Source organism: Dama dama, chromosome 24 (genome assembly GCF_033118175.1).
Source record: "Dama dama isolate Ldn47 chromosome 24, ASM3311817v1, whole genome shotgun sequence".
Classification (NCBI taxonomy): domain Eukaryota; kingdom Metazoa; phylum Chordata; class Mammalia; order Artiodactyla; family Cervidae; genus Dama; species Dama dama.
The window spans coordinates 52,750,266-52,776,831 of record NC_083704.1 but is presented as its reverse complement, the minus strand read 5'-3'; the positions used below and the strand labels follow the sequence as shown (position 1 = coordinate 52,776,831).

At 56.6% G+C, this 26,566-nt stretch overlaps 1 protein-coding gene across 1 annotated transcript in view; it reads left to right on the top strand.

The window, feature by feature from the left end:
• Window positions 1-26,566, top strand: part of DNAH1 (dynein axonemal heavy chain 1) — a 74,736-nt gene that overhangs the window by 22,601 nt on the left and 25,569 nt on the right. The window contains exons 8-36 of the mRNA XM_061129198.1: window positions 2,682-2,839; window positions 3,366-3,577; window positions 4,277-4,575; window positions 6,271-6,421; window positions 7,108-7,301; window positions 7,397-7,622; window positions 8,058-8,177; window positions 8,553-8,635; window positions 9,725-9,866; window positions 10,320-10,475; window positions 10,865-11,063; window positions 11,163-11,416; window positions 12,000-12,212; window positions 13,708-13,872; window positions 14,934-15,055; window positions 15,213-15,318; window positions 15,893-16,072; window positions 17,251-17,391; window positions 18,004-18,167; window positions 18,402-18,515; window positions 19,258-19,446; window positions 19,722-19,827; window positions 20,526-20,639; window positions 21,083-21,232; window positions 22,699-22,785; window positions 22,922-23,108; window positions 23,945-24,036; window positions 24,567-24,721; window positions 26,018-26,195. Coding sequence (XP_060985181.1) covers window positions 2,682-2,839; window positions 3,366-3,577; window positions 4,277-4,575; window positions 6,271-6,421; window positions 7,108-7,301; window positions 7,397-7,622; window positions 8,058-8,177; window positions 8,553-8,635; window positions 9,725-9,866; window positions 10,320-10,475; window positions 10,865-11,063; window positions 11,163-11,416; window positions 12,000-12,212; window positions 13,708-13,872; window positions 14,934-15,055; window positions 15,213-15,318; window positions 15,893-16,072; window positions 17,251-17,391; window positions 18,004-18,167; window positions 18,402-18,515; window positions 19,258-19,446; window positions 19,722-19,827; window positions 20,526-20,639; window positions 21,083-21,232; window positions 22,699-22,785; window positions 22,922-23,108; window positions 23,945-24,036; window positions 24,567-24,721; window positions 26,018-26,195 — 4,657 coding nt within the window. The remainder of the gene's footprint in view (window positions 1-2,681; window positions 2,840-3,365; window positions 3,578-4,276; window positions 4,576-6,270; window positions 6,422-7,107; window positions 7,302-7,396; window positions 7,623-8,057; window positions 8,178-8,552; window positions 8,636-9,724; window positions 9,867-10,319; window positions 10,476-10,864; window positions 11,064-11,162; window positions 11,417-11,999; window positions 12,213-13,707; window positions 13,873-14,933; window positions 15,056-15,212; window positions 15,319-15,892; window positions 16,073-17,250; window positions 17,392-18,003; window positions 18,168-18,401; window positions 18,516-19,257; window positions 19,447-19,721; window positions 19,828-20,525; window positions 20,640-21,082; window positions 21,233-22,698; window positions 22,786-22,921; window positions 23,109-23,944; window positions 24,037-24,566; window positions 24,722-26,017; window positions 26,196-26,566) is intronic.

Below are 26,566 nucleotides of genomic sequence, written 5' to 3'. Positions count from 1 at the left end.
TCCTTTTCCATGTTGGGGAAATTTTCAACTATAATCTCTTCAAAAATTTTCTCATACCCTTTCTTTTTCTCTTCTTCTTCTGGAGCCCCTATAATTTGAGTGTTTGTGCTTTTGATATGGTCCCAGAGGTCTCTGAGACTATCCTCAGTTCTTTTCATTCTGCTCTTCAGAAGTTATTTCCACCATTTTATTTTCCAGCTCACTGATTTGTTCTTCTGCTTCAGATATTCTGCTATTGACTCCTTCTAGAGTATTTTTAATTTCAGTAATTGTGTTGTTTGTATGTTTATTCTTTAATTCGTTTAGGTCTTTGTTCATTGATTCTTGCATTTTCTCCATTTTGTTTTCAAGGCTTTTGATCATCTTTACTATTATTATTCTGGATTCTTTTTCAGGTAGTTTGCCTATTTCCTCTTCATTTATTTGGACTTCTGTGTTTCTAGTTTGCTCCTTCATTTATGTAATATTTCTCTGCTGTTTCATTATTTTTTTAAACTTATTGTATTTGAGGTCTCCTTTTCCCAGGCTTCAAGGTTGAATTCTTTCTTCCTTTTGGTTTTTTCCCTCCTAAGTTTGGTCCAGTGGTTTGTGTAAGCTTCATGTAGGGTGAGATTTGTGCTGAGTTTTTGTTTGTTTGTTCTTCCTCTGATGGGCAAGGCTGAGTGAGGTGGTAATCCTGTCTGCTGATGATTGGGTCTGTACTTTTGTTTTGTTTGATGTTTAGATGAGGCGTCCTGCACCGGCTGCTACTGGTGGTTGGGTGATGCCGGGTCTTGCATTCAAGTGGTTTCCTTTGTGTGAGTTCTCACTGTTTGATACTCCCTAGGGTTAGTTCTCTGGTAGTCTAGGGTCTTGGAGTCAGCGCTCCCACTCCAAAGGTTCGGGGCTTGATCTCTGAATCCCTGGGGCCCAGAGTTTTTAATCAGGGTCTTATTGACAGAGAATTGAATATGACCATGTGTGTAACACTGTGGTTTCCAAGTGTGATGACAGTTTAAAGGCTGGGGTGGCCCCTTGTTAGTTCCACGGGTGCAGGCAAATTGCTCCACTTCTGAGACCTTCAGTTTCCTCATCGGTTCCAGCCTTCTTTCATCTCTGTTACTTTCTCCATAGTCCAGACTTCACTATCATCCTCTCTTGGACTGTGATAGAGACCTCCTAAATGCCACCCTTGTCTTTCCTGCCAGGCTTCAATTGATTTTGGTCGTAAGAGTTAGAGTGTACTGTGAATGTCCTGGAGTCTCCAGCGGAGACATGGGTTGGCGATGGCCTGCTGCAGGGTCAGGGGCACTCTGCCTGTTTTTATTTATTTATTTTTGCCTGTTTTTAATTCAACAACTTTCTGATCCTTTTCTGTTCTTTCTTCTTCTCATCTTTGTTCTCTTGGTTATATTCCTAACTTTCTTATATGTATTTTATTACCTTTTAAATTTGACTGTATTCTTCCTTGGACACCTTATAATAATTTAGCTTTCCTTAATTAGATAATTTAGTTCTATTTTTCAATGAGTCCGACTAAATCTCATTTCTTTTCTTCCTATTATTTGCCTATACCCATGTTTTATTTTTTAGTATGTCCAAATGCGTGTTTGAAAAGATACACTTTAGTTTGAAGTGTTGTATTAGTTTTCCTCTGCTTTATCTTTGTTGAAAGGTATGTGAGAATTTTCATCAAGTAAGGTGTTTTCTTTTTCTTACAGTAGCTTTATATACGGTCTTTCACCTACTCATTTCATGGATTTGGAAAGATGTACATGATTTGTAGTTCCAGTGCGCCCTCTTGTGTTAGTATAGCAAACTGGCTTATTAATTTTTTTAAAAAAATACATGGCCATGGGGTGTGTGTGTGTGTGTGTGTGTGTGTGTGTGTGTGTGTGTGTGTGTGTGTGTGTGTGTGTGTGTGTGTGTATGTTTCTGGTAGGGATGCGGGGAGAGTCATGTGTCCTCCAGGATTTTGTTCTCTCTTGCAGGACTCTTAATTTTCACTTGTTTTTCTAGCTGCTTCACACTCCCAGTCTCCAAAAGACCCCTTTCCTGTTACCTTCCCCCTTTGTAAGACATGCCTTGCAGAGGCTCCTGCCTTGAATATGCGCCTCGGAGTCCCTTTTAGTAAGTGCCCTGATGTACTCTGTTCGGTACTTTTGCAGTTAGGAAACTTTTTCTCTTTCTGGAGGGATTTTAGATCCATCTTGGGGCTACCACACTTCCCTCCCTGCAGTTTTCTTCAGACTTCCCTTGTTCTGCATGAAGGCTTGCAGCTGGAGTGTGAGTGACAGTGCACTGTGAGTTGATGTTTATTTTTCTACTTGAAGGTCATGTGGGTTTGGATGTTCTCTTTATTCTAGTTATGCTAAAGGTGTAGGTTTTGGTAAATATTATTTGTTCTTCTTGCTTTGCATTTCCTTTTCTTTAAAAAAAAAAAAAAGTATCTGGGGAGAGTTGAATGAATGTCACCATCGTTACCTTGGTTGTCCATAATTCCATTCCTTAAGTTTTGTATCATTTAGAATATCTTTGGCTCTAAATTACAAAGTTGCACCCAAGAATGCAGAGGGGACACCCTAAACTCATATCCCCAGGTCCGTGGCAGGGCAGAGCCTGGAGCGCAGCTGGCCTGCAGTGCGTGGGTGGCAGGGTGTGTGGAGCTTGCTGACTCTGCCCCCTCCGCTCCCTATGGGCAGGGTTCTGGAGCACCTCAGCAACCTCTCTAGGGAAGTAAACCTGGACTACGAGCGCAGCATGAACAAGATCAACTTTGACAAAATCGTCTCCTCCAAGCCGGAGACGTTCTCCTACGTGACTCTGCCTGAGAAGGAGGAGGAGAGGGTGCCGAGGCAAGGTGAGCGTGGTTGGGCAAAGGTGGTCCCACGGCCACCCTCGGCCAGAGCCTTCCCGCCCCTCCCTCTGGGACCTTCCTGTCCCCAGAACGCATCTCCTTGTTTTCCCACCTGCTTGGAGAGCTGGGGTTTAGGGTCAGGGAGCAGCTGGTGGTGGAAGAAAGTGCTTCTGAAAATTCTGGTGCAGAAATGACTGGGTAAACGGATGGGCTTCGGGGGCTGTGTGCAGGGTGAGCGAGCCAGGGTGGGGAGGGAGCCCACGGTTCTTACCCACCTTGAAGGGGCCTGTGACCCAGAGTCATCTGGAGGGAATTAGTTTACCCATCCCAGAATGGGCACTTCACTGCAGGACCTTGGGGTCATCCAGGTAAGGTGATGGGGAAGAAGAGTTTCCAGGGACATGGGCGTCTCTTCTGGGGAGGAGGCAGGAATTGTCTCCCCATCATTACCTGGGAGACTGGCCCTGATCCCTGGTCCATCCAAGGCTGGTCTGACACTGGCCCTTGTCCCCCTCCCCAACCCTGGCAGGACTGGTGAGTGTACCCAAGTACCCTTTCCTGGAACAGAAGGCAGACTTCACCTTCGTGTCCCTGCTCACACGGTCGGAGGTCATCACGGCCCTCAGCAAGGTGCGGGCCGAGTGCAACAAGGTGACCACCATGTCCCTCTTCCACTCAAGCCTCTCCAAGTACAGCCGCCTGGAGGAGTTCGAGCAGATCCAGTCGCAGACCTTCTCCCAGGTGCGTGGGCCTCCAGGGGACGGAGGGCGGCAGCGCGCCAGGGCCTCGGAGCCGTTGGACACAGACAGGGGCCCTGGGAAGCCCTGGGGGAGGGGGTCCATCAGCTGAGAGCTCCTGTTTTCGTTGAAACCAGGCCTTCCCTCTTCCTAGACCTTGCAAGAGAATGGGGCAAGGGGGTGGTTCATCTCAGAAAAGGACAAGCAGGCTGGGCACCTTTTCTAGTTGTGTTCTGTCCAACACTGGAGGCGTCTGAAGCAGACTCCTGGTCTTGGAAAGGGGAGCAGGAACCCCATACATCCCAGTATCCACCCGAGCATGAGAGCGTGAGGGGCGAGGGGTGTACAGTGTCAAGGGAGACAGGCATCAGCAGGACTAGGAGGAAAGCGTCTTCTTCTCTCGGCTCCACTCTGTGCCTCGCTGTTTCTGTCTGCCTCATTCTCCGTGTCTCTCCGTCTCTCCCTTGACTGGTGGGAAAGCCCGGCTTCTGCCGCCCCTCCCTCCTTTCCCTCTCCCCTCCCCCACAAGCCCCAGTCCCCGTTGGGGAGGCAGGCAGAGGGTGTTAGTTGGCAGGGCTTGGCAGTAAGCTGGGGTCTGGGGACGGTCGTCTGAGTCCGGAGGCCCCCCCACCCCGATCATGGTGGCTGTGGGCGGCAGGCCCCTCCATCAGGTGGCCCCGTGATGCCAGCCGTGGCCCCGCAGGTGCAGATGTTCCTCAAGGACAGCTGGATCAGCACGCTTAAGGTGGCCATGCGCAGCAGCCTCCGCGACATGAGCAAAGGCTGGTACAACCTCTACGAGACCAACTGGGAGGTGTACCTCATGTCGAAGCTGCGCAAGCTGATGGAGCTGCTCAAGTACATGCTGCAGGACACGCTGCGCTTCCTGGTGCAGGACTCGCTCAGCAGCTTCTCGCAGTTCATCAGCGACGCCTGCTGCAGCGTGCTTGACTGCGCGGACGACATGGTCTGGGGCGAAGACTTAATAAACAGCCCCTACAGGTAGGGGTTGGCTGGGCGGAGCCACCTGTCACCACCGGAACTGTTCTTTCTCAGGCGCCGGTGGCTAGGGCAGTGCAGCGTTGGGGGGACTGGGGCTGCCAGGGGCAGGGTGCCCAGCTCTGCCCGGTCCTGGATGCCAGGGATAGGGGTTGCTCCCCTGCTTGCTGGGGGATGTCCCAGCACCTCCGGCTGGTGTGTCTTCTGGTGACCTCCATCTCTTAGTTAGCCACTGAGTTCCTCCGTTGAGAAGTGTTTATTTTATTTATTTACTTTTATCTTTGGCTGTGCTGGGTCTTCACTGCTGGACGCAGGCATTCTCTAGTTGAGGGGAGCAGGGTCTACTCTCTAGTTGCAGTGCTTGGGCTTCTCACTGCAGTGGTTTCCCTTGTGGAGCACGGGTTCTAGAGCACGCGGGCTTCAGTAGTGGTGATGCACGGGTTTAATTGCCCCACTTCGTGTGGGATCTTCCTGGACCCAGGATCAAACTGGTGTCCCCTGCTTTGGCAGGCGGATTCTTAACCACTGGACCACCAAGAAAGCCCGAGAAATGTTTTCTGAGCAGTTGCCATGCATTAGGCAAGTTTCTAGGGGATCAAGAAGGGCGCGGCCCCTGCTCTCACCTGGGCACAGACAGCAAGCAAAGAAATAAACAGATACAGTCCTTGATCTTGGCGGGGGCTGTGACAGACCTGGGAGAGGGGGCATTGGCAGGGGGTCAGAGAGGGCGTGGCATCTGAGCCAGGAACTGAGGATGAGAGGCAACCAGGTCAGGGGATGCTGGGGAAGGGGCACCAGGCAGAGTCACGGAAGGGAGAGAGAACTTGGAGCCGTCACGGAAGGAAAGGCCAGCGGCTACAGCTGGAGTGGGGAAGGCAGGGAGAGTTGGTCAGGACAACACAAGAGAGGTTGCGGGGACCAGGCCAGACCATGCAGAGCCTCCTGGGGTCATGGTAAGGGGCTGGATTTATTCTAAATGTGGTCAGCAGCCATCAGAGGGGAATAACAATCTGAACTACACCCCACAACCATGCTTTGGGTTTGTGAGGATGAGCGAGGCAGAAGAGCAGTCAGACCATGGCCCTGGCCCTTGTCTGGACACAGGGCGATGGGCTGGTAGGGCAGATTGGGGCAGTGAGTGGGCCGCAGTGCTGGGGGAGGGCAGACATGTTTGGGGAGGAGGCAGGGCTGACTCCTAGGGTTCACTGAACCCTTGTGGGGGCTGGTGAGAGGCAGGGAACACGGAATGTCTGAGATGCTCATTCAAGGTCAGGGCGGTAGCAATCCAGAGCATGGAGTGGCTCAATGGGGATCCAGGCTTGAGGGTCGTTGCCTGTGATGGGGCATCTGGAGCTAAGGGTGGTGGGCTCCCAGGGAAAGCGTGGGTGCCACAAGTGCCCAGGGTCTGGCTAACCTGCCCTGATGACCTCAGGACCATGTGGAGGTCCTCCCTCTCCCTGGTGCCCATGGGCCTCTGGGCAAGTGGCTGGAACAGAGGAGCCTGTCTGGCTGGTCTGGGTCTTTCTCTCTGGTAACTTGCAGTTTCTGGGAAGAGGGCAGAGGCAAGTCTCGCTCATGGAGAAGCTCCGGAGCCATCAGACCGGCAGCACAGGCAGGGGCTGCGCCTCCTGTGTGCATGCCTCTTCCGGCCCCTGCCCACAATTGCCACCCTCCTCCCCCTGGCCATTGTCCCTACAGGCCCCGCAAGAACCCCCTGTTCATCGTGGACCTGGTGCTAGACACCTCGGGGGTGCACTACAGCACACCGCTGGAGCAGTTTGAGACTTCTCTGCTCAACCTCTTTGACAAGGGCATCCTGGCCACCCACACAGTGCCCCAGCTGGAGAAGGTACAGTGGGTACTCATGCCTGGGTGCTGCCATAGCGTCCAGGCAGCTCACCTCCACTATGGGCCTCCCACCTAGCTGGCAATGTGCTCAGCCCTGTAATTCTTGAATAGCTCATTTAGTCCCCACCACCAGCCAGTGGGGAACCACTAATATCCCCATTCTGTAGGGGAGGCTTGGAGAAGCCCAAGCTCACCTAGCTGCAAAGAGTCAGACCTGCAACTGGAGTGAGGCTCGCTCACTCCTGCCACAGCTGTATCTGACCCAGATCCCACCCAGCTCCTGACCTCTCTCTTCCCTTCAGGATATAGACACAAATGCACCTCCACTCTCAGGACCCCTCTCAAAAGCCCTCATTCCTCGTCACAGCACAGCCCGCCACGCCAGAGCCTCTGTAACCCAGTCCCCTTTTCTTTCACTTGCTGCTTAGAGCCACCAGCGACGTGGTTGTCTCATTGCCCTGGGGCTGAGCCAGGGAAGGCAGAGGAAGATGCTGCCCCTCAGTGGGCATCCCAGGGCTTTCCGCCTTGTGTTAGTCCATAGCCCCATCTAGGGGACCCAACAGGAAACCCTCTCCCCTCACTACCATCCCCAGACTGCTGCCCACTCAGTCTGAACCACACTCCCACCCCTCTGCCCACCTGCCCCGTGGTTCATGTGGCTCTGTGCCCCTTCCCCCTCGCCCGCAGCTGGTGATGGAGGACATTTTCATCAGTGGCAACCCCCTGCTGGAGTCAGTGGGGCTTCATGAGCCGCTGGTGGAAGAGCTGCGGGCCGTCATCGCCAACGCAGTGCGCAAGGCCATGATCCCCCTGCAGGCCTACGCCAGGGAGTTCAGAAAGTACCTGGAGCTGAACAACAACGATGTCAACACCTTCCTCAAGTGCGTGTGCGCGTTGGAGCGTGTCTGCCTATCTGGGTGACCCCTGCACATCCTCTCACCACCCTCTGCCCTTCGTGGGTGCCTGCTGTCCCCAGGGCCTTCCAGACGCAGTGCCCGTCAGCCGAGGAGGTGCGGGAGGTGGTGCTCACCCACCTGCACGAGAAAGAGGTCCTGGACAGCTCGCTGCCCAGCAGCATCATTATCGGGCCCTTCTACATCAGCGTGGACAATGTCAAGCAGAGCCTGTCTAAGAAGCGCAAGGCCCTGGCCACTTCCATGCTGGATATCCTGGCCAAGAACTTGCACAAGGAGGTGGATGACGTAAGTGCCTGCCTGCCCGGCCCCAGCGACTGCAGCAGCATGTGTACCCATGCGTGCAGAGTGAGGCTTAGGGGTGTTGATGGAAGGGTCTGGAAGTCTCCTTGCCTCAACCCTGCCAAGGGTCCCCATGAGAGGTCCCAGGAGGTGGGGGCTGCTCTCTGTTTCCCTGGACTTGTACAGACCTGGGGACCCCTCACAAGGAACCCCCTGAGACGGATCAGTTCACAGAGCTGAGGGTGTGGTGCTGGTGCAGGAGGCTGGGGAGGAGGGGACGTGCTGGGTGACCCTCAGCTCCCCGGTGAGCTGGCAGGGAGTACCCCTTCTCAGATTGCACTGAAGAATGTGGTGGGGTGGGAGACCAAGAAGGAGGAGCAGAGCCCTGGGAAGGCAAGGGAGAGGCCCACGGCCTCCCCAGAGCCCTCCCCCTCCTGCCAGATCTGCGAAGAATTCCGCAGCATCAGCCGCAAGATCTACGAGAAGCCCAACAGCATCGAGGAGCTGGCTGAGCTTCGCGAGTGGATGAAGGGCGTCCCCGAGAAGCTGGTGGGGCTGGAGGTGAGGTGGGCCCGCTGGGAGCTGGAGGAGCAGGAGCCAGGAAGCTGGGAGTGAGGTAGACACACAGAGGACAACTGGGCTCCGAGGGTTGGGAGGCTGGGTGCATGATGGAGATTCAGAGCTCTGCTATCTAGGAGGTCAGCAGGGCAGAGGGCATGGGTCGGGGGCCGGAGGGTGGAGGTGTGGTGGCCACGGCCCCAGGACCCCCAAGCTCAAAGCTAGCCTTGCAGCTGGCATCTCCTCCACCATCCTGGGCCTCACCTCTCCGAAAGAGGGCAGCCTCTCCATAGCACCCAACCACTCTGGGGAGCCTGGTCCCAGTTATCCTCCCACCTCCCAGGCACACGTGGTTCTCATGGCTGCCTGTACATGCAGGAGCGAATTGTGAAGATCATGAGCGACTACCAGGTCATGGATGAATTCCTTTATAACCTCAGCACCGATGACTTCAATGACAAGTGAGTGGGAGGTTGGTCCCCACACCACGTGGGTGGTGGGTAGCAGGAGGTAGGGGAAAGAGGTACTGCACCACGGTGGCTGTAGGCCATGCGGTCACACCAGAGATGCCCTGCTGAGATGCTAGAGGCTGTGGCTCCACATGGACCAGGGCATCTGGCCAGTGGGGCAGAAGGAAGTCTGGCCCCCTTGGTCTGGGGACCCTGCTGCCCCCAGCCTATCTCCATCCTCTATCCCATCATTGCTGATACACAGGTGATCTCTGGGCTTACAATCCCCTTGTTTGTGGTTGAGGCCCTTGAGGGTCCCTGGGAGCACAGAGAAAAGGCAAGGCCCAGCCTGCTGGGTGGCCCCTGGGAGGAGCACTGGCCCCCCCCCACCTCAGCTCAAGAGCCTCGTGGGAAATGGCCTCTGGTTGGGACAGCCTTACTCAGGCCCAGAGACCCCTTGCCCAGCCTGTCATATAGACTGGGGGTGCCTCCAGGTTGCTGGGGCCTGGGAGCGACTGGCACTGTTTCCTGGGAAACCTGCCGGGAGCCCTAAGTCACCTGCTCTGTGGGACATCCTGGTGCCCAGGGCAGCCTCCCACAGGACCTGCAGCCTGAGGCTACCTGCATGCAGAATCCCTGAAGCCCCCACAGGACCCTCAGTTCAGTCTGGCAGAGGGCATTGATATGAAGGAAGCAGGTCTGGTATCTCTGGCTGATCACCAAGGAAATAAAGGCTAGAGACTGGCCCTTTGCCTCATCTGAGCTGAGGCCCCTGAAGGCCTGGGGTTTAAGAGGGAAACTCAGGATGGCTTCTCTCACATCAGCCACCACTCCCTCTGTGTCCTGTCATGGCACTGGGCACATTGGGTGTGCATCCCCCTGCATGTTGCCTGCGACCCCAGGGCGGGGACCACTTCCCCTGCCAGGCAGCCGCACTCCACAGGATGGCAGCAGCTGCCTCCAGGCTCACTTCTACTTCCCTGTTGCCCAGCCCTGGCTGCTCCAGCTGCCGCCCGGATCCCCGTTTCCCCTTCAATCTGGCCTGCCGCCCCATGATTTCAGTGTTACATCCCCACCATTCCCCACCCCCGCTCCATCCAGATGGGCTGCCAGCAACTGGCCTGCTAAGATTCTTGGGCAGATAGAGCTGGTGCGGCAGCAACACTTGGAAGATGAGGAGAAGTTCCGCAAAATCCAACTTATGGATCAGAACAACTTCCAGGAGAAGCTGGAAGGGCTGCAGGTGAGGCTGGGCTGAGGATACAGACACACACACCCCCACCCCCCCCCACCCCTCCAGGGCTGCGCTTTGCCCCTCGCAGTCAGGAGGTGCTGTGTCAGTGATTGCTGGACAAATGAGCAAGTGGCTAAAAGAATGAAGTGAAGGCCAGAGAGCTGCCTAGGCAGCAAGTTCCTGGGAAATTCAGGGTCTCAGAGAGCCCCAGTTCTTGTGTTGTGTCCTGGTGCCCGAGTGGGCATGGCATTCAGGGCACTGGGGCTCATCTGACCTTGCCATGTTACCAGGGGCAGTCAGCTGCCTGTGAGGAACCAGGAACCACCCCCTCTGGGAGAAAGTCCTCTCAGAACTGGGAGATGTTGATGCCCTGGGGACCTCGGGTCCCCTGGATGTGCGCAGGGATGCATGGGCATAGGTGGGGCTGCAGAAGCCCCTGATCCCTCACTCCTTGGTCCGCAGCTGGTGGTAGCTGGCTTCTCCACCCACGTGGACATTCTGCGTGCGCATGAGATCGCCAACGAGGTGCGGCGGGTTAAGAAGCAGCTGAAGGACTGCCAGCAGCTGGCGATGCTCTACAACAACCGTGAACGCATCTTTGGCTTGCCCATCACCAACGTAGGCCTACCCCTCCCGGGCACGCTGTCCCCCAGCCCCGAGAAGTGTTCAAGGAGAAGCCCACAGCCTTTGCGGCCACCTCTGGAACCAGCCACCAGCTGGCAGGGCCCTGGCATTTGGCGGGGGGGCAAGCAGGACTGAACAGGCTACAGAGATGAGCTTACCCACCCCGTGGTCCCCAGGGCGAGGAGGCTAGCTGGACCCCCAGCAGAAAGCGGGAGGCTCGGCACAGACCTGGCTCAGCCACTCAGAGCCCAGATGTGGGGGAAGGAAGAAGGGAGGCCAGGCCTGAGTCCTTGGGGACTGAATCAGGGACGGCAGCCAGGAGCAAGGAAGGCGGGCCCCAGGAGGAGCAGCCTGGCCCAGCCCCAGTTCTTCTGCCCCTGCAGTACGACAAGCTCTCCAGGATGGTGAAGGAGTTCCAGCCCTACCTGGACCTCTGGACCACAGCCTCCGACTGGCTGCGCTGGTCCGAGAGCTGGATGAACGACCCCCTGTCAGCCATTGACGCAGAGCAGCTGGAGAAGAACGTCATCGAGTCCTTCAAGACCATGCACAAGTGCGTGAAGCAGTTCAAAGACATCCCAGGTAGGCGGCCCAGCCAGCCCACCGTGCCCCACTCCCCGCCGCCCGCCCCCACCCTGCCTCGGCCTGCTGCCTCTCACCCCTGCCTGCCCTGCCCTGCAGCCTGCCAGGACGTGGCCTTAGACATCCGGGCCCGCATCGAGGAGTTCAAGCCGTACATCCCACTGATCCAGGGGCTGCGCAACCCTGGCATGAGGAACCGGCACTGGGACTTGCTGTCCAGTGAGATCAACATTAATGTCAGGCCCAAGGCCAACCTGACCTTCGCCCGCTGCCTCGAGATGAACCTGCAGGACCACATCGAGAGCATCAGCAAGGTGGCTGAGGTGGCCGGCAAGGAGTATGCCATCGAGCAGGTGGGCAGCCCTCGGCAGGGCCTCCCTGCCCCACCCACATGCTGCCTGATGGCGTGGGAAGGTGGCAGTTCTGGGCCCCATCCCTGGGGTCCCTCACCCCAGGGATGAGCTGCATCTTATTGAGTGCGTTAATAATGTGTGTGTGACGTACTCGGCACAGTGTCCACCAGCCCCGTTATGATGCAGTTATTCCTCTCGAGTTATTCCTCCCTCAGGAATGTGCTGAGAGCGTTGCCTCACTTAGCAGGTGAGCAAATTAAGGCTCAGAGAGGTTCAGCAATTGGCCAAGATGGCCTAACCAGTAAAAGGCTAGAACTGGGACCAGAGCTCCTATCCAGTGACTTAGCTGCCTCCCAGCATACCTGTACATGCATGAGAGCGTGTGAGAGTGAGTCTGCCCTGGATTCCGACGAGGGCCCATGGGGGGCTTGTTGACAAGACAGGATGAGAGTTTACCGAGGGGGCTTGACTGAAGGTCCTGGTTGAGCAAAGGCTGCCCTTCCCTGCCCAGTGCTGCTCAGTATGGGCCAGCTCTTTCTGGGGACCCAGCCTCTGCCTTGTACCACCCTCCCCCCACCCCCAGGCTCTGGACAAGATGGAGAAGGAGTGGTCCACCATCCTGTTCAACGTGATGCCCTACAAGGAGACGGACACTTACATCCTCAAGAGCCCAGATGAGGCCTCGCAGCTGCTCGATGACCACATCGTCATGACCCAGAGCATGTCCTTCTCACCCTACAAGAAGCCCTTTGAGCAGCGCATCAACTCCTGGGAGACCAAGCTGAAGCTGACCCAGGTGGGCCTTCCTGCCCTCTCCTCCCCCACCCTCCCAAGGTGGCCCCTTATGGTGGGGCTGGAAGCAGTGAAGTGCCTTGCCCAGGTTTGCCCAGCTCCTGGCTCTCTGACAGGCCCTCAGTCAGAGGAGGGGGACTAGGATGGGGCTGTCCATCTCTGAGGTTGGGCTGCTGGAGTTGGCAGTTCAGAACATGGGAGTGGGGCCAGAGTTTTGTCCAAAGCTGCCCTGGAAGAGGAGCACAAGAGCTGCCCCCAGACCCCTGAGTGCTGCCTGGGCTTGGGACAGCTAGGACCTCCAGGCTTGGGGTTCTCTGGGCTGGACACCACAAGGCCTGGGGCTCCTCAGTGTCCCTTCCCACTCTTCCCTGAGCTTCCTACTCCCACTCCTGTCTCATCACCCTGGGGTGAGGGTGCCAGGGCACTGGAGATCACTGTTCTTTAGGGCTCTCGAGGCCAGGGGCTATCTGCAGAGCCCTGAGATCATTCCAGGCCCAGGCCTACTAGTGTGATCCCAGCAACTCCTCCTGGGGGCCTTCCTGGTAGCTATTCAAAGACTTCCAGTGAAGGCCAGAAGCTGAGAGAGGAAGACCTGCCTCTCTGTTCTTTGGGTCACCCAGAGAGGCCTGAGATCATCAGCATTGTCCCTGGGTCTCCGTCCTTTGCTGTCCTCTCTCCCTGGAGTCCCATCTCCTCCAGGGATCAGCCTCAAGCAGCCCTCAAGGACTCCCCCACCACCCCCCGCCTGCGGGGTGTTCCCATCGAGGCTTCTGGTCAGTGCCCCTTACAGAGCCCATCACACATGCTGGGCCCTCAGTGATTCAGAGGCATAACTGGCTGTTCAGAAGATGGTGGGCTCCTTGAAGGCAGGGACCACCCTCTCCTCTGTTTCCTCTGGAGCCCACATGGGCCTGACCTGGGCCTGACACAGCACACAGCTTGTGAAGAAGAGAAGAACTCATGAATGAATGAATGAGTTTGCACTGATAGGGAAAGGCAAGAGACAAATTTGGAAAGGGGATTGTGGAGGCAAGAGGGGAAGGTGACTTGAAGAGGGCTCACTTGTGGGCTGATGTTTTAGAGAGTATTTTAGGGGCTCTCAAGCTAAGTCCCAGTACACCTCAAAGAATCCTGGGGTCATAGACCCAGAGTCCTCCCAGGAGAGGAGACTAGTTTGGACTTCCATGCACCGGGCTCTTTATTGTTTCCTCATGGTGTGCTGCTTGGGGTGTGGTTCTGTCATAGGAAGAGCAGCTCCCCTGGCTCTGTTGGAGGCCTGGACATCCTATGGGGGACTTGGGGTTTCTCTGGAAGGCAGGCATCCATGCAGCCTCTTTGTTCCCTGGAGTACTGTGACTGACAGCGCCTAGAAATTTCCCCATGGACGCAGGCTCTGGTGCCCAGTGCTCTGCCCAGAACTCTAGTGGGATAAAATGTCTAGGTCGGGGGGACAGGACCCAACTTGGACCCCAGGCCCTGACAGTCCACGCCCTGTCCAGGAGGTGCTGGAGGAGTGGCTGAACTGTCAGCGGGCTTGGCTCTACCTGGAGCCCATCTTCAGCTCCGAGGACATCAACCGGCAGTTGCCGGTGGAGAGCAAGCGCTACCAGACAATGGAGCGGATCTGGAGGAAGATCATGAAGAATGCCTACGAGAACCGGGAGGTGAGCTCACACGGGGACGGGAGGAGGGCACTTGGGACACTGCAGAAATTCCTGGTCTCATCTCTCCCTGAACAAGAAAGACTGGAGGACAAGTCCAAGGCTTTGGTCTTGGCCGTTGTCCCCCTGCGTGGGCTCCCCAGTCTTGAGACACGCCTCAGAAACACAGCAGTTGATGGTTTTTCCTCTTGGAGATTTGCGGTCCCCATTAGTATTTTTAAAGGACCTGACAAGTCCTGCAGCAAATCAAATTCCTTGGCTTTGAATCATGACCACCAAGGGCTGCAGGCTGTGGTTGCTGGTCAAAGGGCCGCCCGCCTGGCCTCCTGCAGTTGAGCCGTGCCCTTCGAGAATTAAAAGTATCAAATCATGGCAAAAAAAAAAAAAACACAACAAATTCCTTGGCTTTGGTTAACTGTAGTTTTTTTTTTTGCTTGCTTGTTTTTAATATTCATTGGTTGCACTGGATCTTAGCTGCCCTTCAGCATGTGGGATCTTATTTTCCTGACCAGGGATCGAACCTGTGTCCCCTGCATTTCAAGGCAGATTCTTAACCACTGGACCACTAGGGAATTCCAACACTAGTTTTTAATCATAGACTTTTTTCCTGTGGGACTCACAAGTGATGGAGGTAGCCCCTGTGCTAAGTCGCTTCAGTCACGTCCAACTCTTTGTGGCCCCACGGACTGTAGTCCACCAGGGTTCTTTGTCCATGGGATACTCCAGGCAAGAATACTGGAGTGGGTTGCCATCCTCTCCTCCAGAGCATCTTCTCGACCCAGGGATCAAACTCACGTCTCTAATGTCTCCTGCATTGGCAGGCAGGTTCTTTACCACTAGCTCCACCTAGGCTATTGTGAGTAGTGCTACAATGAACACTGGGGTACATGTGTCTTTTTGAATTATGGAGGCAGCCCCTGGCTTAGGGCAATTTTCCTGCCCTTCTGTCTTCCCAGGCTCACTGAGAGTCTCTAGGAAGCATGTATGGGTCCTTCTCTGAGCCCACCTTGCTGCCTCCAGCTGGACCACTCACTTTCAGTTTGTCTTTGACCCGGGCCACACAGGTGATCAACGTGTGCTCTGACCAGAGGCTGCTGGACAGCCTGCGGGACTGCAACAAGCTGCTGGACATGGTGCAGAAAGGCCTCAGCGAATACTTGGAGACCAAGCGGAGCGCCTTCCCCAGGTCGGGGGCGCCTGGCCCACGCCTGCTGTGCTCCCGCCTGCCCTCGAGGCTGGGGCCCAGTACCCTGCCAGGCTGGGGGGCAGGGATGTCAGTAGTACCGGGACAGCTGGGACCCAGGGCTGCCTGACGGCCCTCCTCACCCCCGTCTCCCTGGCAGATTCTACTTCCTGTCTGATGACGAGCTGCTCGAGATCTTGTCCCAGACAAAGGACCCCACCGCCGTGCAGCCCCACCTGCGCAAGTGCTTCGAGAACATCGCCCAGGTGGGTAGCTGGGCCAGAGGCTCAGGTGCCCTGAGGGCACCATCCCAGGGAGAATACGTCTTCTCTCAGTCCAAGTCTTTTCGGCAGGGAATGAGTTCCCAGGCCTTCAGAGACATCTCTGGGGCTTGTGGGAGGAGGGTCAGCTGCCTCAGCTCAGGGTTGGGGAGCTTTTGCTCCCAGCTCATCTAGGGGTGCCCTGGCCCCCCTGCAATCCACTGAGGTGCTGGCTAGGCTGAGAAACCCAAGAGGTCAGAGGCTTCTGAATCCCCTCTTCCTCATCTTCATCTACAAGGGAGGCCTCACAGGCCTCTGGGAGGGGGCGATGGGGGGCACTCTCAGGGCGGGCTTAGCCTCCTTCCCCGAGTGAGCGGGGCCACAGCTGCAGCAGGCAGATCCGTCCTGCCCACGAAGAATCAGGGGAGGTCCAGCCAAGGGGAGCTCTCTTCCAAAAGCAAGAGCCACCTCCTGAAGGTGGAGGACACAGGCGGGGTCCACGCTGGGGCTCTGGTGGGCAGGGCCTCTGGACACACTGAGGTTCACCCCCCTCTCACTGCTCCCCGTCTCCCGCCCATAGCTGCTGTTCCAGGAGGACCTGGAGATCACACATATGTACTCAGCGGAGGGTGAGGAGGTGCAGCTGTCCTTCTCCATCTACCCATCCAGCAACGTGGAGGACTGGCTGCGGGAGGTGGAAAACAGCATGAAGGCCAGCGTGCGGGACATCATCGAGAGGGCCATCAAGGCCTATCCCACGGTGAGCCACGCCACCCCTCCCAGCGCAGCCTCCCAGCCTGCTCATCCTTCCATTGGCTCCTTTCTCAGCGCCTTTCTGCTCCATCATCAGGGCTGGGTTACCTGCCTGTGTTGACTAAAAAAGATGCACAACTTGAGAGTTGCGAGTTAAGTTTTATTTGGGGCAAAATGAGGACTGCAGCCCGGGAGGCAGCACCTCAGATAGCTCTGAGAGACTGCTCCAAAGAGGCAGTGGGGGAAGGTCAGTATATACGATTTTGGTGAAGCAGGAGCTTAATGCAGTCAAGCGCTTACTTTGCAAGAAGTTTTCTCTGAGTCATGAGGATCTGTCATCATCATGAAGGGATTTAGTGCTTTTCTAGATAATGAGGAGATGCAATGATTGGGATCATAAAATCTGTTCCTGAAAATATCCTCCTATCTAAATACTCATCCCACTAGGTTCCCTGGAGCCCAGAGTGCCTCACTCCACCCTGAGCTCCCTCATGGGGTGGTGAAGGTCAACAGCTGCAGCAACACAGGGTTCAGTCTCCACAGAGGCAGATGGCAAATGCCTTTGCTGTTCAGTCATTGGTAATGCTCTTGGCAAGTGACAATTTGTAGTTGGCATCTGCCTCATCCTCAGACTACAGCCTTGACTGCTGCTGCTCTCAGTCAGCCAGAGTGTCTCTGGGAGCAGAGGGAGGAATCTGAAAACACCCTCCAAAAAGTGAGACCGGTTCCTAGTCATAATCAGTTGCTGTTGGTATGTTCCGAGCATTCACTGTGTGCCAGCCCCTGGGCTGGGACGTCCCCCCATGACCTCTCTCAGCCCCAGCATCAGTGGCTGACCGCTGATGGTGGAGCTGAACCCCTTATCCTCAGGGTTAAGCCTTATCCTACAAAGCAGCTGAGAGATGTTTCCTGCCCAAAGGGCCTGTGATTCACAGGTGGCAGTCAGGATGTGAACCCAGGATGTATGTTTCCCAATCGTGGGCTCCCACCCCTCCACTTCCAGGTCTCTACGGCAGAGGAAGTGATAACTCTGCCCAAGCTGAGAGGCCCGAAGTTTAAAAGGCTTCCCTGCTCTTGAGGTGGAATTTTGAGCTCAGAAGCACAGATGACCTCTAAGGGAAAGACAGTGTGCAGGGTCGGCGCTGGCAGCTGCCTGAGTCAGCCCTACCTGTGTTGTCTTCCCAGATGCTCAGGACTCAGTGGGTTCTGAACTGGCCTGGCCAGGTGACCATCGCCGGGTGTCAGACCTATTGGACCTTAGAGGTGGAAGAGGCCCTGGAGGCTGGCAACCTCAGCAGCCGGCTGTTCCCCCAGCTCGCCCGGCAGGTGAGACTCAAGGCAGTGGGGGGTCACCATCTGCTCCCCACCAACACCCCACACCCTGAGGCAGCTCAGTCCCTCCAGGAGCTTCGTCATGTCTTGATCCTGGAAGAGGGCCTGGGGTTGGAGCCAAAGAGTAGAGGGGCAGATACCCCTGAAACGAGTGTCTCATGACCAGACACCAGTGGGAGGGATGGGGGGCTCTAACAGGGAGTGCTGAGGTCAGGCGGGTGCCCCTCTCCTGAAGGTCAGGGTGGGAGCCTCCTACCTGGAGCTCTCCTGGGCTGTCCTGTGGCCTGCCCTCGCCCTGTGCACTGGCTCCTCACCACGCTCCTTCCTCAGGCTCCTCGCCAGGCCCCTTCCTGACCCTGGACACCGTACACAGTGGGGAGATGGATGCCTGTGTGTGCCTCCATTGTTATTGACATCCCTGCCAGACTTCCCATGTGACCAATGCCCTTCTCTGCCTGGTCCCTGCACCCTGTCCATCCCAGACCACCAGAAGCCCCCAGAAGAGAGGGGTTGTTGCTGGCGGAGGCCCACCCCTGAGCAAGGCAGGGAAAGCCTGCCTGCAGCATGGCCCTGCCCGTCCCTGATGGTGTCCCCTGGCTCCTGCAGCTCAGTGACCTGGTGGCACTGGTGAGGGGAAGTCTGTCCCGCATGCAGCGAGCTGTGCTGTCGGCTCTAATCGTCATTGAGGTCCACGCCAAGGATGTGGTGAACAAGCTGGTCCAGGAGAACGTGGTCAGCGTGCATGACTTTGAGTGGATCTCACAGCTGAGGTGAGGGGGCAGGCAGTGCAATCACATCCATCCCCAGGCCAGAGCAGCAGCAGGAGGGGGCAGGGCAGGGTGGAGAGTCAGCTACAAGAGGCTGGAGCTGACCTTGATGCCCGGGGGAAGCCGGGTGCCTCGATGCCCTCATTTCCCCCAAAGAAACACCTCTCCTCAACCATATACCCCACCCAGGGGCCTGTGGTTCACATGCCCTGGGAACCCATCTCTCTGCAATGCCAGGTACTACTGGATGAATAACAACCTGTACATCCGGGCTGTGAATGCCGAGTTCATCTATGGCTACGAGTACCTTGGCAACAGTGGTAGGCTGGTGATCACGCCCCTCACAGACAGGTGAGTGCCCCCCTCCCCACATCCCCTCCCACACTGGCTGGCCCAGGAGTCCAGGACCCACACAGTGCAGTTCATCTGTGATTAACCAGGCAATCAAACGTTAGGAGCTCGGCTTTGAGGTTTTTTTAACTGTCCCTTGCTCGTCATGGGCTCCATGACCTTGGGCAGGTGGCTCAAGCCCTCTGTGCCTCAGTTTCCTCTGCAGCCTCTTCCAGGTGGTCAGGAGAGTTTCTTGAGCTGCCGTATAAAGCTCTTAGCACGTGTGTGGTGCTCAGTAAGCAGCAAATGGGTGTGGGCTTTACTGATTTTATCAGTCAGATCTTCCTTTCAACATGACAGAGCAACTGAACTTGAGAGAGATGGGGGGCGAGCCCCTTGACAAAGTGAACACTTCTCTTCTAAAGCACTCGATTGTTTCCTCTGGCTGCCTGTATTTAGTAGCAACTGAATTCTCATGCTGGGTTTTGAGGACAAAAAGGAAGGGTGACCACAGGTCAGCCATCCTGGCAGGTCCCTGAGCCAAGCGATGCGGGGTCACGGGGTGGGGAGCGCCGGTCAGGTGGCTGAGGGCTCCAGCCCCGTTCCCCGCAGCCAGGGCTGGGAGTGCTTGGGGCCCTCAGCATGCGGAGGGGCAGGAGTCACCCCTCCACGGGGCCCAGGACGGCGGAGGGCGGGGCCCTCTCGAGCCTGTGGGCCTCCCGAGAAGGTGCAGGGCCACGCCCATCACCTCTCACCCCCTCAGGTGCTACCTGACCCTGACTGGGGCCCTGCACCTCAAGTTTGGGGGCGCCCCAGCTGGCCCAGCCGGCACAGGGAAAACGGAAACCACGAAAGACCTGGGCAAGGCCCTGGCCATCCAGACGGTTGTGTTCAACTGCTCCGACCAGCTCGACTTCATGGCCATGGGCAAGTTCTTCAAGGGCCTGGCCAGGTGAGGCTGGGTGTGCGGGCGGCATAGGCAGGTTGGGAGGGCCGTGCTCTCCCACCAGGAGCGGGTGGTGGAGGGGGTGGGGCGGGACAACAGGAGTCGAGGCCCGGCCTCTGGCGGCACTGGGAAGGGGTCCGGCTGGTGGGGCTGTGGCTGAGCTGACCGAGATGGCCACAGAGGCGGCAGTGGTCGCCTCCCCAGCAGCCGGCAGGGGCCCTTGGAGGTGCCCAGTGGGGGAGGCTCTGAACTCATATGCCCCCGCGATGTTTTCCCCTCAGTGCTGGCGCCTGGGCCTGCTTTGATGAGTTCAATCGCATTGATATCGAGGTGCTGTCTGTGGTGGCCCAGCAGATCACCACCATCCAGAAGGCACAGCAACAGCGGGTGAGCTCTGGGGGAGCCTTCCGTCCACGTCTCCTGTGACCGACCACCTTTTCACTTCAACTGTATCCACCCGGCCCATGCTGCCTTGCAGCCACCCTACACTGGCGGGATGGGAAGCCAGGTGCTGGGGCTTGCCCTGAGCCCAGCCTCTCTCATCTCACAGGGAACTGGGCACTCCCCCAGCCACCTAGCAGAGCTATCTGTAAGGGGACTTTTGTAGCCAGCCAGGGGGCCCCATCTCCTTACCCCACCCTGGGTACACCTCCCAGGACAAGCTGCAGTGGACAAAGCAGTCCCTCTGCACACCTGATGCTAATGGAAAGCCCCAGCCATTTGTCCTCCTAGCTTTGTTCAGGCTGGGCAGAGGTCTTCTCCTGGGTACAAGAACTGGGAGACTGGCAGGTGCCCCAGCCCCAGTAGGGCCCTGGATCTTAGTAGGGCTGAGCTTGCCCAGGTCTAGGGAGAATCAGTGTCGGGAAATGGGGGTGGAAGTAGATGTGTGAAGACTGCAGGGAGCTGGGACCTGGGAGGCTAGAGGTGGTACTTGGACCAGAAGTCTTAGGCCAGATCCTGGGAGATGAGCCAGTCCATGGTCAGGGGTCAGTCCAGGCTGATCCGTTATAGCCAGGACCATCAATGGGATGAGGGGACCATCCAGAGCATGGGACGGGTATGCCAACCCCTCCCTACCTCCGCAGGTGGAACGCTTCATGTTTGAAGGCGTCGAGATCCCACTCGTGCCATCTTGTGCTGTGTTTATTACCATGAATCCGGGCTACGCTGGCCGCACTGAGCTGCCTGATAACCTGAAGGTGAGTTCAGGCCTTGGTTGGTCTGGGAGGCTGTTCAGGGCACTGGGAGACACCAGAGCTGTGGCCTGGGCTCAGAGATGCTCACACGCTTATGCAGGGACACACAGCTGCTGGACATCAGGGACTGTGCTTTCCCATGGTAGCCCTCATGCCCAGGGGTCCCCCAGCCGTGGAGAGGAAGGGCCAGGCTTGTCCTCAGGGCCTGAGAGAAGGCAAGGGCAGGTTCAAGTCAACACAGAGGACTGGTTTCTAACAGGCAGAGGGATCCATGCATAGGGGAGTACAAGCCTCAACTATGGCAGGCACAGTGGAGAGAGGATCCAAGTTCTGGCAGGGGAGGAGGGCAGTGCAGCTGCCTTCTGAGGACCAGACAGTCCAGAAAGCGGGTGATGCTCTGGGAAGGGAGGTCGGCCTCTCCATTCACCTGGATACCTGTGCCCCAGGCGCTCTTCCGGCCCGTGGCCATGATGGTTCCGGATTATGCCATGATCGCGGAGATCTCTCTCTATTCCTTTGGCTTCAATGAGGCCAATGTGCTGGCCAAGAAGATCACAACCACCTTCAAGCTGTCCTCCGAGCAGCTCAGTTCCCAGGTGAGATCCTGCCCAGAGCAGGTTCCAGGGTCTGGGAGCCACTGTCTTCCCCCTGCAACCCTCGAAGGTAGGAATCACACCCCCACTTCTCAGCTGAGGACACTGAGGTCCGAAGCAGCCAGGAGCCTGGCCAGGCTCACGTGTGCACAGGGGAGTTGGAGCAGGAGCCAGGAAGAGATGGCCACCTGAGCTAGTGCAGGTGCAAGGGAGGGTTGACCAGTCAGGGACCAAGAATCACACAACCAAGGCTGGGGAGCAGGTGCACTTAGGTTGGATGGGACCAGAGGAGGCCAGCCAGCCCCACCTCCCCTGGAGCCTCCCAGCACCAGGGCTTGCCCCTCGGTGAGCTGGGCCTATGTCTAGGGGTAGATGCTACTGGTTCAGGCAGCAGCATTCGTGGATGAGCTTTCCGTTTGGGCTCCAGTCTCAGGCAGGCTGCCCCTTTACAGTAGCAGAGATGAGCCCCGACTCTGGACTTACATGCTACCAGCTTAGTTTCCTAATGGTCCCAGAAACAAGTCCCTGTTGTCACCCTCATGGGCCCTCTCTAGGTGACCTGTTCATGCATGAACACCCATCCCTGTGGCTTGCGAGACTACACTTGCCTTTGGCCCGGTGGGGCCCACCGAAAACCATGGGCAAGAAGAGCAATCTATTATGAGGAAAAAGAGCAGCTCCCCACACCCTTCTTTCTAATCATCTGCTTTCAAAAATGCCCCCACCAATCTCCAGTAACAGAGCCATTATCCCCTGCATGGTTCTGGAAAGCACTCACCCCTTCCCAAGTGCTGATGACCCGAAGCCAAGCCCAGTCTCTGCATCCAGCTCCAAGTCCAAGATTTCTGGGAAACATGCTGGTCTGTGGGTTGGGCCCAGGTATTTGTAGCTTCATGGTCTGACACCATGGGGCAAAATGGTGAGCTTGATATTTCCATCACACCTGCTCTATAATGAAAAGAGATGGACCCAGCGGCAAACGTCGGAAAAGCCATGGTAGTGTGGTCAAGAGGGTGGGTCTGGAGAGAGGTGATGTGTGTTGGAAGGAAGCTCAAAGGCCATCGAAGCCAATCTTCTTGTGGCAGAGATGGGAAACTCCTTCATTCTCAATGTAAATAAAACCTGAGTGCCTCCCTGCCCTTGGCGCTGTGCTGGGTGGGCCCGCAGGGACTGAGCCATGACCGAGGCAGACAGCTCACCCTCAGGGTCCACGAGGCGGGCAGGGTGCTCTCTCTGGTAGAGGGAGAGAGCGACTGAGGCAGCGAAGCAGAGGCACCAGAGGAGCACGAAGTACAGTGCTCAGCCCAGGCTGGGATGTGTGAGCGGGTGCTGACAGCCTGCAAGGGGAGTGACATCAGCCACGGGCTGGGTGATGAGGCCCGGCCAGGTGTCAGGTGGGAGGCTGAGTGCTCCCCAGAAGCCCCAAGAGGGACAGTGCCCACCACCCCTCCTCTTTTTGGTGGCGACAGGACCACTATGACTTTGGGATGAGAGCTGTGAAGACTGTGATCTCAGCTGCCGGGAACCTTAAGCGAGAAAACCCCAGCATGGACGAGGTGAGCTCCATTCAAAGAGGTGCCCGAGGGCTCCAGGGGAGCTCTGGTGGCGGGGATCCAGTGGGAGTGGGTGGTCCAGGGGGGCTCTGGAGCAGCTTGAGGGTCAAGGGTCATCTGACTTGGGCCTCTGCTGCAGGAGCTGATTTGCCTCCGGGCCATCCGAGACGTGAATGTGCCCAAGTTCCTGCAGGAGGACCTCAAGCTCTTCTCTGGGATCGTGTCTGACCTGTTCCCCACCATCAAGGAGGAGGATACTGACTACGGCATCCTGGACAAGGCCATCCGCAAGGCCTGCGAGAAGAGCAACCTGAAGGACGTGGACGGTGAGCCCTGGCCCTGCCCCACAGTCCTGTGGGCACTAGAAGAAGGCTGGGTCTGGCTATGCCAGGCTCGTAGTCCAGCCTCAGGGTCCCTCACGCGTGGCCAAGCATGCTGTGAGCTGGGGCTCTCTGCCTCTGTCTCCACTGGGACCCTTCAAGTGATGGGAGTTGAGGAAAAACTCTTTCACCTTCACTCTCACATTCAATACTTCTGACACCAGAGGTGTGGGGTTTTACCTCAAACTCATCAGTTCTCTAACACGCCTGAGTGTTCTACAGATCAATTCAAATCTGACACTAATGAGGGTCAGCACAGATCCCATAGGCTAAGGGCTGAGTTCCACAAGACTGCACCCCCTTCAGACACCAGTCACGAGTATGGGGTTCCCAGGTTACCCACAGCTTCTGTCCTGCTTTGCTGCAAATCACAGGTTCCCATGCCCCCCTCCTCAGGCTTGATCATTTGCTGGAACAACTCACAGAACTCAGGGAAACAGGAATGTTTGCTGGTTTATTGTTTAAAAAAGGATGTGATAAAGGATACAGGTAACAGCAGGGTGAAGGGCTACACAGGGTGAGGTCTGTCCCCGTGGAGCTGGGGTGAGTCACCCTCCCAGCCTGTGGAGGTGCTCACCAACCCGGAAGCTCTCCAAACCCTCTGTGCTCAGGGCTTCACAGCCCTCTATGAGGTAGGTACTACTGCCACCCCATTTCACAGATGAGGAAACTGAGGCTCGGGGAGTGAGGTAACCCACCAGAGGTTACAATGAACTAGTGGCAGAGCCAGGATCTAAGCCCCTACTCTGACCCCTGGGCCCCCCCTGCCATGTCCCCTCCAGGATTCCTGACCAAGTGTATCCAGCTCTACGAGACCACGGTGGTGAGGCACGGCCTCATGCTCGTCGGGCCCACAGGCTCTGGCAAGAGTAACGTAAGTGTTCCCTGTGCTGAACTGCAGGTCCTTGTTGGTTTTCTACTTTATTTATCTGGGTGTGCCAGGTCTTAGCTGTATCATGTGGGATATAGTTCCCTGACCAGGGATCAAACCCAGGCCCCCTGTATTGGGAGCATGGAGTCTTAGCCACTGGACTACTAGAGCAGTCCCTGATTATCTGCTTTAAATATAGCAGTGTGTGCATGTCACTCCCAAACTCCCAATCTATCCCTCCCCCTCCCCCTTCCCCTCTGGCAACTATAAATTCATTCTCTATATTCTAACATAAAATAAAAATTTTAAAAAGAAAGAAAAAAAATGAGTGACTTAAGTGGAGCCAAGCTGCGTGGCCCATTGCCCACAGTGTGGGCCTGAGGGCAGGGCAGCCTCAGCAGCAGGGGTCTTGGCCCCCAGCTTGTGCCTCCTGGGCCTTTAGAATACCCCGCTGCTCCCTGAGGCCCACAGCCCACGCCAGCCCTGCTCTCCAGGGAGCTCGGAGGCTCACTCTTGCCTGGCCGTTTCCCCAGTGTTACAGAGTCCTGGCTGCTGCCATGACGTCATTGAAAGGGCAGCCATCCATCAGCGGCGGTGTGTACGAGGCCGTCAACTACTACGTGCTCAACCCCAAGTCCATCACAATGGGACAGTTGTATGGGGAGTTTGACCTGCTCACCCATGAGTGGTGAGTAGCCCGAGACCCTTCCGGGCACCACCCTGCTCCTAGACCTGTGCACCCTGTGGGTCCCTGGCCCCCTCCCTCCCCCAGCTGAGTGGAGGGTTGGGAGCTCTGGCTCTGGAGCCCAAGTTCCTGGGACTCTTGCCACCACTGTGCTTCCTCACTGAGTGCCCCACCTCACCCCCGCCCCCCACCCCGAACCTTTGTCCCTCACCTGCAAAGTCAGGATAAAAATGACACCCCTGTTAATGGGAGGTGGCTGGGACAGTGTAGCACATGGCAACCACTCAGGAAAAGTTGACTGTTATTGTCAGTACCCACGAGAGGCTGGCGGTCCCTCTTTGGGGCCTGTGCTCCCAGGCCGAGGTGTGCATTTTAGGGGGAAATGCATGGAGCTGACTAGAGGCCCACCAGTCAGCACTAGAAGCTTTTCTTTGGGGCTATTCTGTTTCTCCAGAGAAGTCTCCAGTCTCCTGCTGGGGTGACTTCTTCTTGGTCCCAGTGTTCTGGGAACTCAGTGGGGAATGGGCACTGGAGAAAGGGCAGTCACCTGTCTTTCTGAACATGGGCCTGTCCAGCTTCCCCCGTTGCTGGTGAAGGGTCTCAATCATAGCCACTCCAGGCTCTTGTGTGGACAGATTGGGGTCTGGGGACCAGACCAGAAAAATGCCCTTCTACCCACCTGTTTCCCTGGCATTTGGTGCCTCTGAAGTATGAGCCTTCCGGGTTCTGTGGCAGGAACTAGATACATCTCGTGACGCTGCTGTCTCTGCGAGGTCATTTACCCCTTCTCTACCTCTGTCCATCTTCTGGGACCGTGTGATCCTCGACTTCTGTGTTCCCTCCTCCCCATCATCCTTTTCTTTTGAGGGTATTACTTTCCATCTTCCTTTAATGTAACTTTAGTGAGGACTCAGCAGGGAGGGGAGGAGGGCTTGGCAACCCACTCCAGTATTCTTGCCTGGAGAATCCCCATGGACAGAGGAGCCTGGAGGACTACAGTCTATGGGGTTGCAAAGAGTCAGACATGACTGAATGACTAAGCACAGCACAGCAGGGAGAGAATATAACCACACATTTTCATTACATATTATACCAAAAAGTCTTATTTTCCCTACTGTAATTTTTAAATGAATGAAAGTACTGAAGACAAAAAAAAGAAAAAAAAACCAAAAACGCAGAGCAGGACCAACCTAGATCCAGGTTTCCCTGGGAGCCAGCTGTGCTTGTGGCCCTTCCTCCCTGGCACCCACGGCCCTCTGCCTCCAGTGCCCACAGCCCTCTCCTCCCTGGTGGCTGCAGGACAGATGGGATCTTCTCCTCCCTCATCCGGGTGGGGGCCATCGCCTCCGACACCAGCAAGAAGTGGTACATGTTTGATGGGCCAGTGGACGCCGTCTGGATTGAGAACATGAACACGGTGCTGGACGACAACAAGAAGCTGTGCCTCAGCTCCGGGGAGATCATCAAGCTCACAGAGGTCCATCTGCCTGTCTACTCACCCCGCTGTCCTCTGCAACCGGGTGGGCCCAGGGGCCACACCAGGCTGGCCAAGCCTCATCCCCTCCACCCTTCCCTCTCCGGGCCGAGGCTTCCTCCCCATCCCCAGGCTCGTGTACCTGAGGCACGTCCTGCACAGCTGCTTGGCGCTTCCCTTGCGGCAGACCCACTCTCTGCAATGCTCTCAGCCCAGGACGACCACCTCAGTCTTAGTCGATGCTGCCTTGTGCTTCCCGGGCCCACTCACAGCCATTTCAGCCCAGGCTGGCTCAGGCATCCTGGCAATGTTCCTAGAGTCTGGGGTACAGGTGGTACAGAGGCCAGTGTGACCCTGTGTCCATGTACATAGTT